The sequence below is a fragment of the Mytilus galloprovincialis genome, chromosome 4, assembly GCF_965363235.1.
Source record: "Mytilus galloprovincialis chromosome 4, xbMytGall1.hap1.1, whole genome shotgun sequence".
In the NCBI taxonomy this organism is placed as follows: domain Eukaryota; kingdom Metazoa; phylum Mollusca; class Bivalvia; order Mytilida; family Mytilidae; genus Mytilus; species Mytilus galloprovincialis.
This window is the reverse complement of record NC_134841.1, coordinates 87,920,922-87,935,998: the sequence shown is the minus strand read 5'-3', so window position 1 is coordinate 87,935,998 and position 15,077 is coordinate 87,920,922. Positions and strand designations below refer to the sequence as shown.

General features: G+C 31.5%; 1 protein-coding gene across 8 annotated transcripts in view; it reads left to right on the top strand.

The window, feature by feature from the left end:
* Nucleotides 1–15,077, top strand: part of LOC143073300 (uncharacterized) — an 82,478-nt gene extending 67,401 nt beyond the window's left edge. For 6 of the 8 annotated variants that reach the window (XM_076248726.1, XM_076248728.1, XM_076248725.1 and 3 more), the window contains 7 exons: nucleotides 6,264–6,383; nucleotides 7,000–7,192; nucleotides 8,456–8,734; nucleotides 10,591–10,743; nucleotides 11,128–11,151; nucleotides 11,645–12,244; nucleotides 12,718–15,077. In XM_076248726.1, coding sequence (XP_076104841.1) covers nucleotides 6,264–6,383; nucleotides 7,000–7,192; nucleotides 8,456–8,734; nucleotides 10,591–10,743; nucleotides 11,128–11,151; nucleotides 11,645–12,244; nucleotides 12,718–12,767 — 1,419 coding nt within the window. In that variant the 3' untranslated portion in view covers nucleotides 12,768–15,077. Of the gene's footprint in view, nucleotides 1–6,263; nucleotides 6,384–6,999; nucleotides 7,193–8,455; nucleotides 8,735–10,590; nucleotides 10,744–11,127; nucleotides 11,152–11,644; nucleotides 12,245–12,711 lie in introns of all 8 variants that reach the window. The other 2 variants (XM_076248724.1, XM_076248722.1) reach the window with 2 other exon arrangements.

Sequence of the window (15,077 nt, the reverse complement as noted above, 5' to 3'; positions counted from 1 at the left end):
AGTTTAAGTGAATAGATCTTTATGAAATTTTATCAGAAGGTTCAGTACCACAACAGGAAGATTGGGATTGATTTTGGGGATGATGGTGCTAACTGTTTAGGAACTAGGGGCCCAAAAGGGGCCCAAAAACAGTATTTTTCTAGTTTCAGGATAAAAACTTGTGTATAAGTATTTCAATTTCTCAAAATTGTACCACAATGTTTAAAACCATAAGTGGAAGGTTAGGATTCATTTTAGGGGTTATGGGGCGAAGAGTTTAGGATTTAAGAGCAAAAAAGGGGCCAAAAACTAGCATTTTTAGCTCACCTGGCCCAAAGGGCGAAGTGAGCTTATGCCATCACTTGGCGTCCATCGTCGTCCGTCGTCGTAAACTATTTCAAGAATCTTCTCCTCTGAAACTACTAGGCCTAATACTTCCAAACTTTAACTGAATGTTCCTTAGGGTATCTAGTTTATAAATTGTATCCAAAGTTTTGATCTATCAACAAACATGGTCGCCATTGCTAAAAATAGAACATAGGGTCAAATGCAGTTTTTGGCTTATATCTCAAAAACGAAAGCATTTAGAGCAAATCTGACAGGGGTAAAAATGTTCATTAGGTCAAGATCTATCAGCCCTGAAATTTTCAGATGAATCAAACAGCCCATTGTTGGGTTGCTGCCACTTAATTGGTAATTTTAAGGAAATTTTGCAGTTTTTGGTCATTATCTTGAATATTATTATAAATAAAGATAAACTGTAAACAGCAAAAATGTTCAGCAAAGGAAGATCTACAAATAAGATATAATGACCAAAATTGTAAATTGACCCCTTAAGGAGTTATTGGCCTTTAAAGATAATTTTACACAATTTGTTCATCATATTTGTTAACTTTAAAAAAATCTTCTTCTCTGAAAGTACTGAACCAATTGCAGGTAAACTTATGCTAAATGATTCTAAGGGTATCTTGTATAAAGTTTGTGTTTTGTAAAAAACATGGCTGCCATGGCTAAAAATAGAACATAGGTTAAAATGCAGTTTTTGGCTTGTATTTCAAAAACTAAAGCATTTAGAGCAAATATGTTGAGGAGTTTAAGTGTTTATTAGGTCAAGATCTATCAGCCCTGAAATTTTCAGACAAATCGATACTCATTGTGGGGTTGTTGCCACTTAATTGGTAATTTTAAGCAAATTTTGCAGTTTTTAACCGGATTTTTGTGACAAAAATGTCGGTTATTGATTTGGGGATGTACGGCGGGCAGGCGGGCGCCTGGGCGGCAATCAAATGTTGTCCGTGCATTAACTCATAAACCGTTCAACCAAAGCTTTTAAAATTTTACTATGTTGCTACTGACAGTTCAGGAGTTATGGTTCTTGAAAGATTGAAAAATGGAGTTTCCAGTCGTGTCCGTGCATTGACGCATGAACTGTTCTACCTAAGCTTTCCAAATTTTAATATGTTTTTACTGATGACAAAATGGAGGTCAAGTTCAATAATGGCGATTTTGACTTTTACCGTTTAGGAGTTATGGTTCTTGAAAGATTGAAAAATGGAGTTTCCAGTCGTGTCCGTGCATTGACGCATGAACTGTTCTACCTAAGCTTCCCAAATTTTAATATGTTGTTACTGATGACAAAATGGAGGTCAAGTTCAATAATGGCGATTTTGACTTTTACCGTTTAGGAGTTATGGTTCTTGAAAGATTGAAAAATGGAGTTTCCAGTCGTGTCCGTGCATTTACGCATGAACTGTTTTACCAAAGCTTCCCAAATTTTAATATGTTGTTACTGATGACAAAATAGAGGTCAAGTTCAATAATGACGATTTTGACTTTTACCGTTCAGGAGTTATGGTTCTTGAAAGATTGAAAAATGGTGTTTCCAGTCGTGTCCTTGCATTTTCTCATGAACCATTCAACCAAAGCTTTTTAAATTTTTATATGTTGTTACTGATGGCAAATTAGAGGTCAAGTTCAATAATGTCGATTTTGACTTTTACCGTTCAGGAGTTATGGTTCTTGAAAGATTGTGAAATGGCGTTTCCATTCACGTTGTTGCATTTACTCATGAACCATTCAATCTAATATTATAAGCTTTTCAAATTTTAAGATGTTGATACTGATGACAAAATGGAGGTCAAATTTGATATTGACGATTTTCACTTTCACCATTCATCAGTAATGGTTCTTGTGATATTGCCAGGACACAAATAAATATTAATAAATCCGGTTTGCTGTCGTTGTGACAGCCTCTTGTTGGTTATTATCTTGAATATTATTATAGATAGAGATAAACTGTAAACAACAAAAATGTTTATCAAAGTAAGATCTACAAATTAGTTTAATGACTAAAAATGCCAGTTGACCCCTTAAGGAGTTATTGCCCTTTAATGATAATTTTACACAATTTTTCATTGTTTGCTAACTTAAAAAAATCTTTTTCTCTTAAACTACTGAACCAATTTCACTTTAACTTAAAACTTAACAATCCTTAGGGTAACTTGTATTAATTTGTGTTTTTTATACCCCCCCCAAAAAACAAAGTTTTGGGGAAGTATATAGGAATCACCCTGTCCGTCCGTCAGTCTGTCCATATGTCTCGTAAACGCAACTCCTCCTTAATGGATGGACCAATATTAATGAAACTTCACACAGTTGTAGTACACAACCTGAGGATGTGCATAAAGGAAAATATTTCTGGTCGGAATTATTTTAAGGGAGATAATTGATTTTACTTAGTTAAATATAGCTATAAATGGCAACAAGTCTGTAAGCGCAACTACTCCTAAACAGATTAATCAATATTGATGAAACTTTACACAGTTTTTGTACACAACCTGTAGATGTGCATGAAGTAAGATATTTCTGGTAAGATTTTTTTCAAGGGAGATAAGCACAACTCCTCCTAAATGACTGTACCAATATTAATTAAACTTTACACAGATCCAGTACATGACCAGAGAATGTGCATAAAGGAAGATATTCTTGGTCTGAAATATTTGAAGGGAGATAATTAACTTAATTTATATAGGTTTAGTTATTTTTTTGGTTTCTACACACTGACTTAAAATATGCAAAGAGAGATAACTCTAATTATTATTAATTTTAAATGTTCTTTCATTTCCTTTTACTTCAAGAAAAATAGCCAATGTTGCTAGGGGTAAAATGCATTATTTTTGCCTGTGAAGAAAATATGACAGATACAAAGAATGTTTGAATGGCATATTTTAGCACACACTGAAAAGCAAAAATAATCATTGATGAATGATTTAAACAAAAAAAATGAAGGTGAGCGATTCAGGCTCTTGAGAGCCTCTTGTTCTAGTTTCCAGACAATAACTTGTGTTTAATTGTATGGATCTCACTGAAATTGTACAACAATGTTCCATATAACAAAGGGGAGGCTGGGATTGAGTTTAAGGTTATTAGCCCAGAACATGTAGGAAAAAAGGGCCAAAAAGAAGCATGTTGCTAGTTTCCAGACAATAACTTGTGTTTAAGTGTATGGATATCTCTGAAATTGTACTACAAGGTTCCATACTACAAAGGAAAGGCTGGGATTAAGTTTTGGGGTTATTGCTCCAAGGTGGTTTCAATGAGTTTTGGGGTTGGGAGATTTTTTTGTTTACTACAATTTTTTAAAGAGATTCATAAATTTTTTTCAAATTTTTTAAATTTCAATTTTTGAAAAGTTTCAAGAAATCTTCAATTGCACAGTATTTAGCAATAGATTTGTAAAATCTTGGACCACATTTATTTTGTGTCAAAAACCTTTATTATGTCAAAAATTTGATCACATTCCAAGTTCTGAGTTGTATCAAGCTTGAATGATGTGTCCATACTTGCCCCAACTGTTCAGTGTCGACCTCTGTGGTCGTATAAAGCTGCGCCCTGCGAAGCACCTGGTTGTAATAATTGATACATTATTGTGAAATGTTATACATATCGTTGTGCAAGGCTAAAAAACAATCACAAATATGTAAGTCGCCTAGCATTTTTATCCTGTTTCTAGCTGAGCATAAATATTACATATCTACACAATTTTGTGTTAGTGCCCATTATTCTTAAAACTAAGAAGACGAAAATACTTATGCTCAATTTGTGAATTTTGGAAAAAAAGTAGATTTTACGAAGAAACTCTAACCTGTCCTCATTAAGGCTATCAATGAAATTTAACTCAACAGAAACATAATGTTGAGGTCACAGAAAAGGAATTGTACAATCAGTCACTGAATATTTCAAATGTTTAGCAGGTAAATATTTGCAGGTTGAATGTAGTCCACACGTATTAAAACTTGTTGCACTTCAGAAATTTATGTTCTAGCTTAATGAAGGTCACTCATGCTTTCCTGCATCACAAAATGGTTAAATGAAAATCACTCATGCTTTCCTGCATCACAAAATGGTTAAATGAAAATCACTCATGCTTTCCTGCATCACAAAACAGATTAACTGTAGGTCACTCATTCTGAAGTAAGAAATCTACAAAAGTAAAGGTTTTCAGGGCATAAGCCTCCTCTCGATAACTTTATATAAAACGCTTGTTCACAGATCTGTGTGATGCACAGTCATTTAGGTTAACATAAGCTGTGATGGAAATCAAGTATATCTGACAATCCTCATAGTTGCCAAAAAGTTAAGCTTTCTTTACAAGAAGGGTTAAATTTAAGATAGAAATATAAAATGTAAACAAAAATGAATTTCTGTGTAGGAAACAAAGTCATTCCCCCACAACTTGAGTTATTATCCACTTTTATCAAGTGATCAGATTTATTTTGCAACATGTAGCGTCTGTAATACATGTACTAATGTAAGAAATGGCATCTTCAGATTGTGTCGTTCCTGTAAAATTTTGGAATCTATTCTAAGGTTGTTTTCCAGGTTTACTGTTAAAACTGTTATTATATATCAGTATTAAAACATATATTTATATTTTATTTTCACTCAAAATAAATATCCAAACTTATAATGATGTTTGTTTTCTTTTTGTCATTGTGTATGCCATGCATAATTTAAGGTTCTATGCATTTATTAATGTACTAAAAGTGCACCAAATAATATTGCTAAGACAAAAGACACTGATCAGCAGCACCCTACTACTAAAAAAAAAAGACCAAAGTTCAAATAAAGACAAAACAGTAAACAACACCTGGTCCAAATAGCAATACTTGGGAGGCCCCTCATGGGGGGTCCTAGTAATCACATAATCACCATTTTTTTGCCAATATAATCACATAATCATTAAATATTTGCTTATCTTTATTAATCAAATAATCATAAACTAAAAATACAGTCCTAGGTAATCAAATAATCATGAAATATTTGGCTTAATAATCAAATAATCATTAAAAAAACGGCCAAGTAATCACATAATCAAAAACCCCATGAGGGCCCTCACTTGGTGAAGGCACACAGTATATCTTGCACCTTGGATGTGTTCAATTGCACCTTTATTTAGGAGGAAATATTAAAGAATACAATTGTGAAATTCAATCATCATTTGAGCAGTCAAAACATGTCTGTGTGTTTGAAAATAAGATGTGGTATGATTGCCAATGGGACAAGTCTCAACCAGAGACTAAATGACACAGAAATTAACAACTTTAGGTCACTGTACAGCCTTCAGCAATTAGCAAACACCATACCACATAGTCAGCCATAAAAAGACCCAAAGTAACAGTGTAAAATAATTCAAAAGAGAAAACTAACAGCATGATTCATGTACAAACCAATGAACAAAAAACAAATATGATGTACTGCAACAAACGGCAACCATTTAACCACTGAGTGAGGGCATTCTTATGACTCACTTTCAGTAACAGATCAACTGATACCCCAACAGGATAGGTCTTTACCAGGTATGTAGTATGTTTTATTAATTACTTTGCTCCTAATAAAAAATCTGATATGGAAAAAAAAAAAATTCATTTTTTCCGACACTTATACTTTCTTCAGCCATGAAGGTATAACTTTGCAAGCTAGTCAGGATCTTGAGAGCCTCTTATACTTATACAATATTATAGAAGCAACAATATGTGTGACTTGTCATTTATTTACATTGTAAAATACATTACTGAATTTTTACAACTTGAATGAATTTATAAAATTTGACTGTATTGAAAAAGGACAAAAAAGTTAAAACCCCGTTTATTCTCTTAGCAAAGTAGGTGAGCATGTTTGATTATTTTTTCACCTCATCGACCATAAATTTCTGATAAATATGAGTACTCTTGCAAAGCACTGTCTATAAGGCATTAATTCATTGCTAAATTGTTTTCTTTCAGTTCCAACAAAAAGTGGATGACTCATTTGATACTTCAAGACTGATAGAAGAGGGAGAAGTAGTATTAAAAGACAGCATCAAAACAACTGACAATTATAAAGCATTATATCATAAAATACAGGTAAAAAATAGTTTTTATAAAAGATAAAAACGGGAAACAATAGACTAACCAGTAGTTTTAATGTCTTGGTCAAAGGAGTTGTTTAACCTGTATGTTATAGACAGGCTCAGTGGAGTAGTGATGAGCAGTAGGCATTTTGAATGATATCTTTGAGATAAACAAATACCGGATCATATAGTCATCCTGTTGACCGTTTATCTGTCCAACCCTGGGAAACATTTGATGGATCTAAATGAATTGTTTTTTGGTAAATCAGTGAAAAAAAGTGCCTTCATCTTGTTTAAAAATTCACAGCGTCATAAAAAGACCGTGTTTCTCCACACTCAGCTGTTAAAATTTGTATCACTCTTTGCAGATGTAGAATTTATATTTGTGTTAAAAATTTTCATTTGTAGTGTGTGATGTTTTCCCTATGGTAAAGTGTTTTGATAATGAAGAAATTACTCTAGCTTTTCAAATACTGAACATTCTGTTAAAAAGAACAAGGTACATTCAAAATACAGAAATTTTCTGCAAAATCTATCTTAGGGAGATTTCAATCAAGCACATTTACAAATTTTAAACATTCATAGTGTCAGAAGAAAAATGTATGATTGAAAATATTTTATTTTTGTAGAGTTGTTACCACACAAAGAATTGGACCTTATTAGGAGAAACCTTTGTAGAGCTGTGTCAGCAGGGAGAGTTAGATAACTCCTACTACATTGATGCCTATGGTGTGGTGTTCCTTACAAATGTGAAAAATTCAGCTCTATTGGTGGAAGCTTTCAATAAATTTATGCTTCACTTATTAAGACAATACCAACAAGGTAAAGCTATTTCATGCTGCATTTATTGTATGTAAACCTTAAGTTTCACCATTGTTGTGACCCACCTACGATAGTCGAGGGGCATTATGTTTTCTGGTCTGTGCGTCCGTTCGTTCGTTCGTCCGTCTGTCCTTCCGTCTGTTCCTTCCACTTCAGGTTAAAGTTTTTGGTCAAGGTAGTTTTTGATGAAGTTGAACTTGAAACTTGAAACTCAGTACACGTGTGCCCTATGATATGTTCTTTCTAATTTTAATGCCAAATTAGTGTTTTGACCCCAATTTCATGCCTCATTGAACATAGAAAATGATAGTGCAAATTTCAGGTTAAAGTTTTTGGTAAAGGTAGTTTTTGATGAAGTTGAAGTCCAATCAACCTGAAACTTAATATACATGTTCCCTGTAATATGATCTTTCTAATTTAAATGCCAAATTAGAGTTTTTACCCCAATTTCATGGTCCACTAAACACAGAAAATAGTAGTGCGAGTGGGGCATCCGTGTACTATGGACACATTCTTGTTTGATATTGCTCTCTGTATACCATTGTTATTAACTATGGTTATAGGAATAAACTTGAAAACTTGTAAACCAAACTGTCTTTGAAGTTGATCCATTTATTAAATACCAATTTAAAACTTTTTTAGAGAGTGACCTACTGGTCATAACTTTGTAGTGTTTAATTTTGAAAAGATTTCCCAGTCAGAAACAAACAAAAAATATGTTTTGATATTTGGACGAAGTGCTTAGAAGATTCTGTGCATACAAATTTTCCTCAAATGTAAATAACTTGTGTGTACGTATTCAGCAGGTCTCATTTCACTTTAATTGGTAATTTAATTTGACAGTCAAATAAGGTTCAAAAGTAAGGGAAATAATCCAGCTCCTTATGTTGTACTAGAACAATGCTACGTCATACTTGTATCATATTATCGTGTTCTCATCCTAAGGATTGTACTTTGATTTGCCGCTTTATGTTAAACATTTTTCTCATATCATCAATAAAGTACAGGGTCACTGCAGTTTCCAAAGGATAAACAATCTCATTAGTAGTAAAAATTTATGGAAACTTTAACAAAACTGGTTTCACTTTCCTACCAAAGGGAGGTGGTCCTCTCTGAGCTCTTTGTACTCCCTCAATAAAAACTGACCGCTACAAAATAACACAATAGTGCTGGCATTAAACATCAAGCAGTCATTATTCACATAATGAATATTGCTTACAATAACAACAAGATTTTCTATTTAAATGATCCAATATATTTCAGAATCACATGATGATGTTCTGGCCAAGTTTGATGGACGGTCAATATCTTATATTGGTAACCGACTGTTGTACTTTTGTGAAGACAAGAAATGGTGGATGGATGGACATAAGATCATGAAAATTCTTATTCAATATTCTGTACCATTTTATCAATATTCAGAATCTGGGAAACCATTATCTTGTATAACAGCCATTAATATTTGTCTGAAAGTAAAAGATCTTGGAACTGCATATAACATACATCTTCGTAAGTTTGATTTGGAGTTCGGTTCTGAGAAAGGTATATAATAAAATGAAGGATAATGTTAATGTTTGTGCTTCAACAAATTGCACTTCAAGTTTTAGACTATGGATTCATTATTATTCGTTGGGATACTAATTTTAATGGGAACATGTGAATCAAAAATTTTTAAATGTTCAACAAATTATAATTTTTTCTATGAGGTTGTATACAGACTTTGACAATACCAGGAAAGTTAGCCTCAATCCACGAAAATTGATAACTAGGAAAAATATGAATCCACAGTTTTTCCACTTTGAAGGTGTTTTTCATACTACACATGTTCCTATTGTTATCACAAAGACACCTTTTCTATATGAGATTTTAACACTTTGTTTGATATCTTGACACAAATTTACTAACACTTGCACTTTTAACGCCACTTTTTACTTTGATGTACTTTAACATGCATGGATGAAAACTCTATACCTGAGTCAGAACATTGTTTTCATAATGTGGTTAATTAAAAACTCTGTGTTTATCAAGTTCTTGATATTTCAATTCAGAAAAATATTTACTCTAAGCTCAGAAACAGTTTAAAAATTAGTGTTGTCAACGGTTAACTGTAGGATGGACCGAATATTGAATACCAAAAACACTAACCGGTTAACCAGACTTTTTTCAATTTTAACAGATTTGATATAAATGTATATTGAAATCATTGAATAATTGAATAATTTTGTTCTATTTAAAAATTATCGTAAAGGTAGTTTATTTGACAGATCAATTGTATAGTATACTGATTTCTATTGTTTATCCAAAGCTCAAGGCAAGATCTTAAGTAAACATAATTAGTATAACAAAACATTAACTTTAAATCAGTTATCCAACTAAAATTTACGATTTACTTCATTATTTTATTTTTAATCTAATATTGCGTATACCTACATCTGAATGTGCAACCTCCATCGTTCAAGGCTTAATTTGTCATACTATTACTTTAAATGAAATGGCGACTCAAAAATTGTAAAATGCAAATCAATGTGTATGTAACTTTATGTATATTTGATGATACGAGTAACAGGCTTAATCATATCAAACTGAAACACTCCACATTATTCTCTGAGACATGATTTCATTAAGAAAAAATGAAAGAATCATTGTATCCGAAACATTTTCAATTCGACAAGATCAAAAGTTTTTTTTTTTTTTTTCAATATGAAGCTCTTTTAAACGCCATCTTCGACAAGCCTTATAAAGCCAAAGGACAAACCTCAATTCATCGTATCATAAAATGTACATTTGTAGGGCACTATGAATAAGACCTTCAAACATCGACTTTAACTACCGGTTAACCGGTTCATCGGTCAAACGATTATCCGAGTAACCGGTTAGGCAAAACTGTGCTATTTGACAACACTATTAAAAATACAATTCTATCAGAGGATATTTTTTTTCTCCTCAGTACTTAATAACAAATAGATTTTTTGACTATGTAAAGTTGACCTGTTCTCTTAACTATTTGAGCTATGTTGGATAGAAAGCGATCTTGCCCACATGAATACCAATATACATATATCAACCCATTTCGGTTTGCAAAAAAATCTCTATGGAAAGTCTGCAACTGATTGAAATTGAGTTGTTATAAGAACCCTACAAAATAGACAAAAAAAATTATCTTTTATATCATATTTAAATGCTCAAAAATCAATCAAAGGCTTATGGCTTGTACATATACATGTATATGTGCACTTGGTTAGGTCAACTTCTATCTAACACAGCTTGTTGCATAACTGATAAGTTAAGGTCAACACAATACTATTTTATGCATAGTATTGACAATACATGAGCAAAATTCCTTCACTGAAGTATGAATAAAGCAATTGTACAAAATAATAATGGGATTGAATTTTTAGATTTTGGTTGGGAGGCACAGGCCAAGATGGGTCTTCAGCAGTTGAAGCAAGAAATATCCATTTTACATGATCTGTTTGACCAGCTCTTGACGAGCACTAAACCAAGAGAAGCCTTAAAAGTGTTGAGCAGTTGTTTTGATATCATTGAAAACAGTAAGTACTTGTTTACATTGTTTATTTATGATATAGATAACTAGAGAGGCATACGCTTTACACTTTATGGCTATTTGTCAGCGATTACTGGACAACACAAAGGTTCCTGTTAAATTTTAACATCATAAGTTTTCCTCAATCTGTGAAAATTGGTACCCACTAAAAAACTGAATCTACAGAAATAGTATAGGCAGAACAAAATGAGACAAACTTTTCAGAGATAATATACAGAAGTATTTGTTTTGTTTAGATTAGTTGATTAAAATGTCCATGAAGGTAGGATAATGTTCCACAGTTGTATAACAGTGGTTCAAATTGATACTTGAAAGAATTACATTTAAAATACTAAATAGAAGAATTAAATTGATATTTTATATTTTACAGATCCAGAGTTGAATGAACATTTTGGTAAGTAGGTTATTTTAGTACTATGTATAAACAAGATTAAGGAGTTCTTTTTTCTTTTCTCCAAAAAGCGTTATAAAAAAATGCTAGTGAAACAAGGTGATGTCATATTCAACTCTGACACAAGAAAAAAATAGCCATTTTCAACTCGAACACAAGAGAAAGTAATGCCATTTTCAACTCTGACACAAGATAAAATAATGCCATATTCAACTCAGACACAAGATAAAATAATGCCATATTAGATAAAACTGTCATTTTCAAATCAGACAAACATAAGGTTTTAAAAGACCAGACAATGTCATTCATATGAAACAAACAGATTTATACTTCATAGAAATACAAAGATAATTTGCATGGCAGTTTACTTTCAATTAAAGATTTCACCAATAACTACTTCAAAATGGGACGAAACATGGCATTAAAGTTTATAAGAAGAGGAAGAGAGAAAAGAATTGCTAATAAATCATGAGAATTTATATTTTTTGTCTTCCAGATTTCATAGAAGACCTGAACAGACTTATTATAGGAGCTTTAGAATGTGGAGATTTTCACGCTGGTTGTTGGACATTTAAAGTTCATTCCCAGGCAAATGTATCCCGAGATCTAGACAGGAGGACGATAAGGGCATTACTGACTGCTTGTGGGGAAAATAATTATCTCGTAGAAGCCAAAGAACTTTACAAGATTTGCAAGGCTAAATCAGCATACCCAATACAAAGTATTGAAGCTCCACGGACAATTCATCTTACTTCTGTTATGACCTATGTTGAAATTAAATTAGAAGTAGAGTCGTATTTAGAGTGGGTTTATCGTCATTTGTGTGACATTCAGATGGAGGGTAAGGTTTTGGAGGTCAAACATTTCTTCATTCGTGTACAATTAGAGTGGATAAGTGATCCAGTGGCATACAAAATGCCATACCTGTGTCGTGTGCCAAGAACAGAAATGGCTGCTAATAACATGGTATTGAGCTTGTTCTTAGAAGAGTTTGGATTGGGTGGAAGGATAGAATATGAAAATCAGAAGTATTATATCTACATCTTGTGGGATCATGTGAGGAAATGCTTGGAAAAGTTAGATGCACAGGGTAGGCCTATATAGTTCATTTTAAAAATCATTTTAAAATTGTGCTGATGCATTGAGAGAAATGAGTTTTGTTGAAAACATTTATCAACAGCCTGAGACTGTAATACTTATTTAGCATTTTATGCTCCACCTACAAAAGTAGGGCAGTATTATGTTTTCTAGTCTGTATGTCAGTCTGTCTATAAGTTCTTAGTAGGTTTATTTACTACCAATATAGTTTCAACAAATTAAGAAATTGTCCCTCAAATATACCTTTTTGGCTTATCAGACTTTTTTTGAAAGATTATATTTAAACTTCAATTCAATTATTGTGTCACAAATATTTTGGAATGCATATCAAAAAAGTTTTATCTTGCAAAGTTTTGTCAGCAGTTGTCTTTTTCATATCTTTGTAAATGTGTTTTACAAATTGAACTTTAACTAATATATTATAGTAAAATGACATATTGTAAAGATCTTGTACTTCTTTTTTAGGGAGACGTCAAGGATTTAGAATGCGTGGAGCCTACAATAGACCACCCTTAAAATGATCAGGAATTAAATTGAATCAAGATATACCTATGACTTACAGTATATGAATAAATGAAAGCCCAAGGAAAGAAAACCATTAACTGGTAGCAAAAACCATTGGAATTGTGAAATGGTGATAATGTTACAATCATGAAAAAATGACATGACCTGTGACCATATTGTTTATCATATTTATATGTAAATAATTAATATGTCAGTCAAACAGAGAAAACTGCCTATATAGACCAACTTATTTTCTGAAAATGTATAAAATTAACATCGGAGAACATGATATAATTTTCAATCTGCCTAGAACTTTCATGATAGCACAGATTATCATATGTGAATGCTAGATGTAAAGGGTTAAAGACGAATAATAAAAATCAAAATCCTTGATATTGTACATGTGTGTTGCATTTGTTTTGAGAGTTGAAAAGATCATGATAAATTTGTCTTATTTCTGAAAACTCCCAAGACATTAGGTGCTATTTACTACAAATAATTGTTAATGTGCTAAATACTCAAAATATAAGTAAATGTGCTGCTTCCTCAAAATGTTGGTAATATGAACTTCCTGTTTCCAAATGAATTATTTAGCATGCCTGCAAATATGTGTTACGTTTCATTTGTTAAATTTTATATTTGTGATACATGATAAATAAAAAATGTGTTATAATTTGTTCAAATTTTTCTTTTTTTGTTCATTGATTTTGCTCTAAAACATGTTTAATAGCATATATTAGTTACTATAAAGATGTATTTATCCAAAAATGTGCATTTTATAAAAAATTTTGATCATAATACTTTGACCCTAATCAATTGGTCGAGCATTTTTCAGACCAGATAATTTTAAAATAGATAATATAGATTCACCTTCCAGATGAAGTTAATAATCAATAATTCTACACAATTCAACTGAAGAAAACAAAAATGAATATTGAAAGCGTAGAATTTTATAAATAGAAGCTTCAATGAATGTATCTTAAACAAACATAACAATATTACAGTTTTAACATATTTAAACATTGGTATATTGTGACTTTTAAATTTTGCACGGTTTGTGTCAATATTTTTTTTCTAACAAATATGCTACTTTGTTAAAGGGCATGTCTAAAGGGAGATAATTGTATATTGTCAAATGGGAGATAACTGTACATCAAGTTACTATAATATTCTAATGTTGTTTGTAATCATGCCAAAAAAAGGTACATTCAAAGGTAGATAGTAGTTATCTCCTATGAACTTTAATTTAATGCATGTACCATTCTAGTAAAAATATTCAATAATGTTTTGATTTTTTGTGAAAACTGAAACATTCACGAATTTGTATTTTGATTGGTCTTGATATTAAATTGTTAATTTTGAGCTTGATAAGTTATAGAGATTTGACAAGATTACTAATAAGTTTTAAAAAGCAACAAGTTAAGGTATTTTATATATTTGTCTATACCATTGTTTTATTTTGCTGTGTAGACTATTCGAGCTGAATACTTTTCATTTTTTAAAATACAAAGTAGAATTAATCAAGATAGTTTTATTAAGGTAATAGAATCCAGTATTTTACTTACAATGAAACTGTGATAATAGTTTGCATTTAGACTATAAGGGTGAATATTAAACCAGCACTGTTTAATGGATATACCTGGGGAGTGTAAATATTATGTTTGGTAAGTCTTATTACCATTGCATTTGATATTATTGTTTTGTTTTTAAGGTTTTTTATTTGATGTTTTTATTTGACCTCACTGCCAAGATATGGTATCATTACACAAGATGTCTTATTTTTCTTACACAGATACATTATCAGTGCTAATAGCAATGTGTCAAATGTTTTATGGATTTACATATACATTTTTTATATGGGTCTTGTCCAACAATCATGGTTAGTATTTTTCTTTTCTGAGCAAAAATGGCGTATGAAATGGTGTTTTATAACTGATAGTTTTCTACTTAATCAGTATTGTTATTTAAGGCCAATTTATTGGATACATCGAACAAATAAAAGAGGTATGTTGGATGTGTTTATATAGATGAAATGGAAGGATAGCTTGTTATAATGTTAAAATCAAAATTGAAAAGAAAGTTAACAAACCTCATAAAACAAGAAAGGAAAGTTTAATATTATTCTTTTCAATTTTATTGTTTAAAAAGTACTAGTCAGCATTATTTTGTGTAAATATGTGAATTAAAAGGCATCACGATTTTCCATTTTTGTTGTTTATACCTTTCTGTGTTTTATATATGGTGCTAATTGTCTGTGTAAGATGCAATGATGGATCAGATGTAACAATTTTTTATCTTTATTTTCCATTAAAAAAGCGTTTTATTAA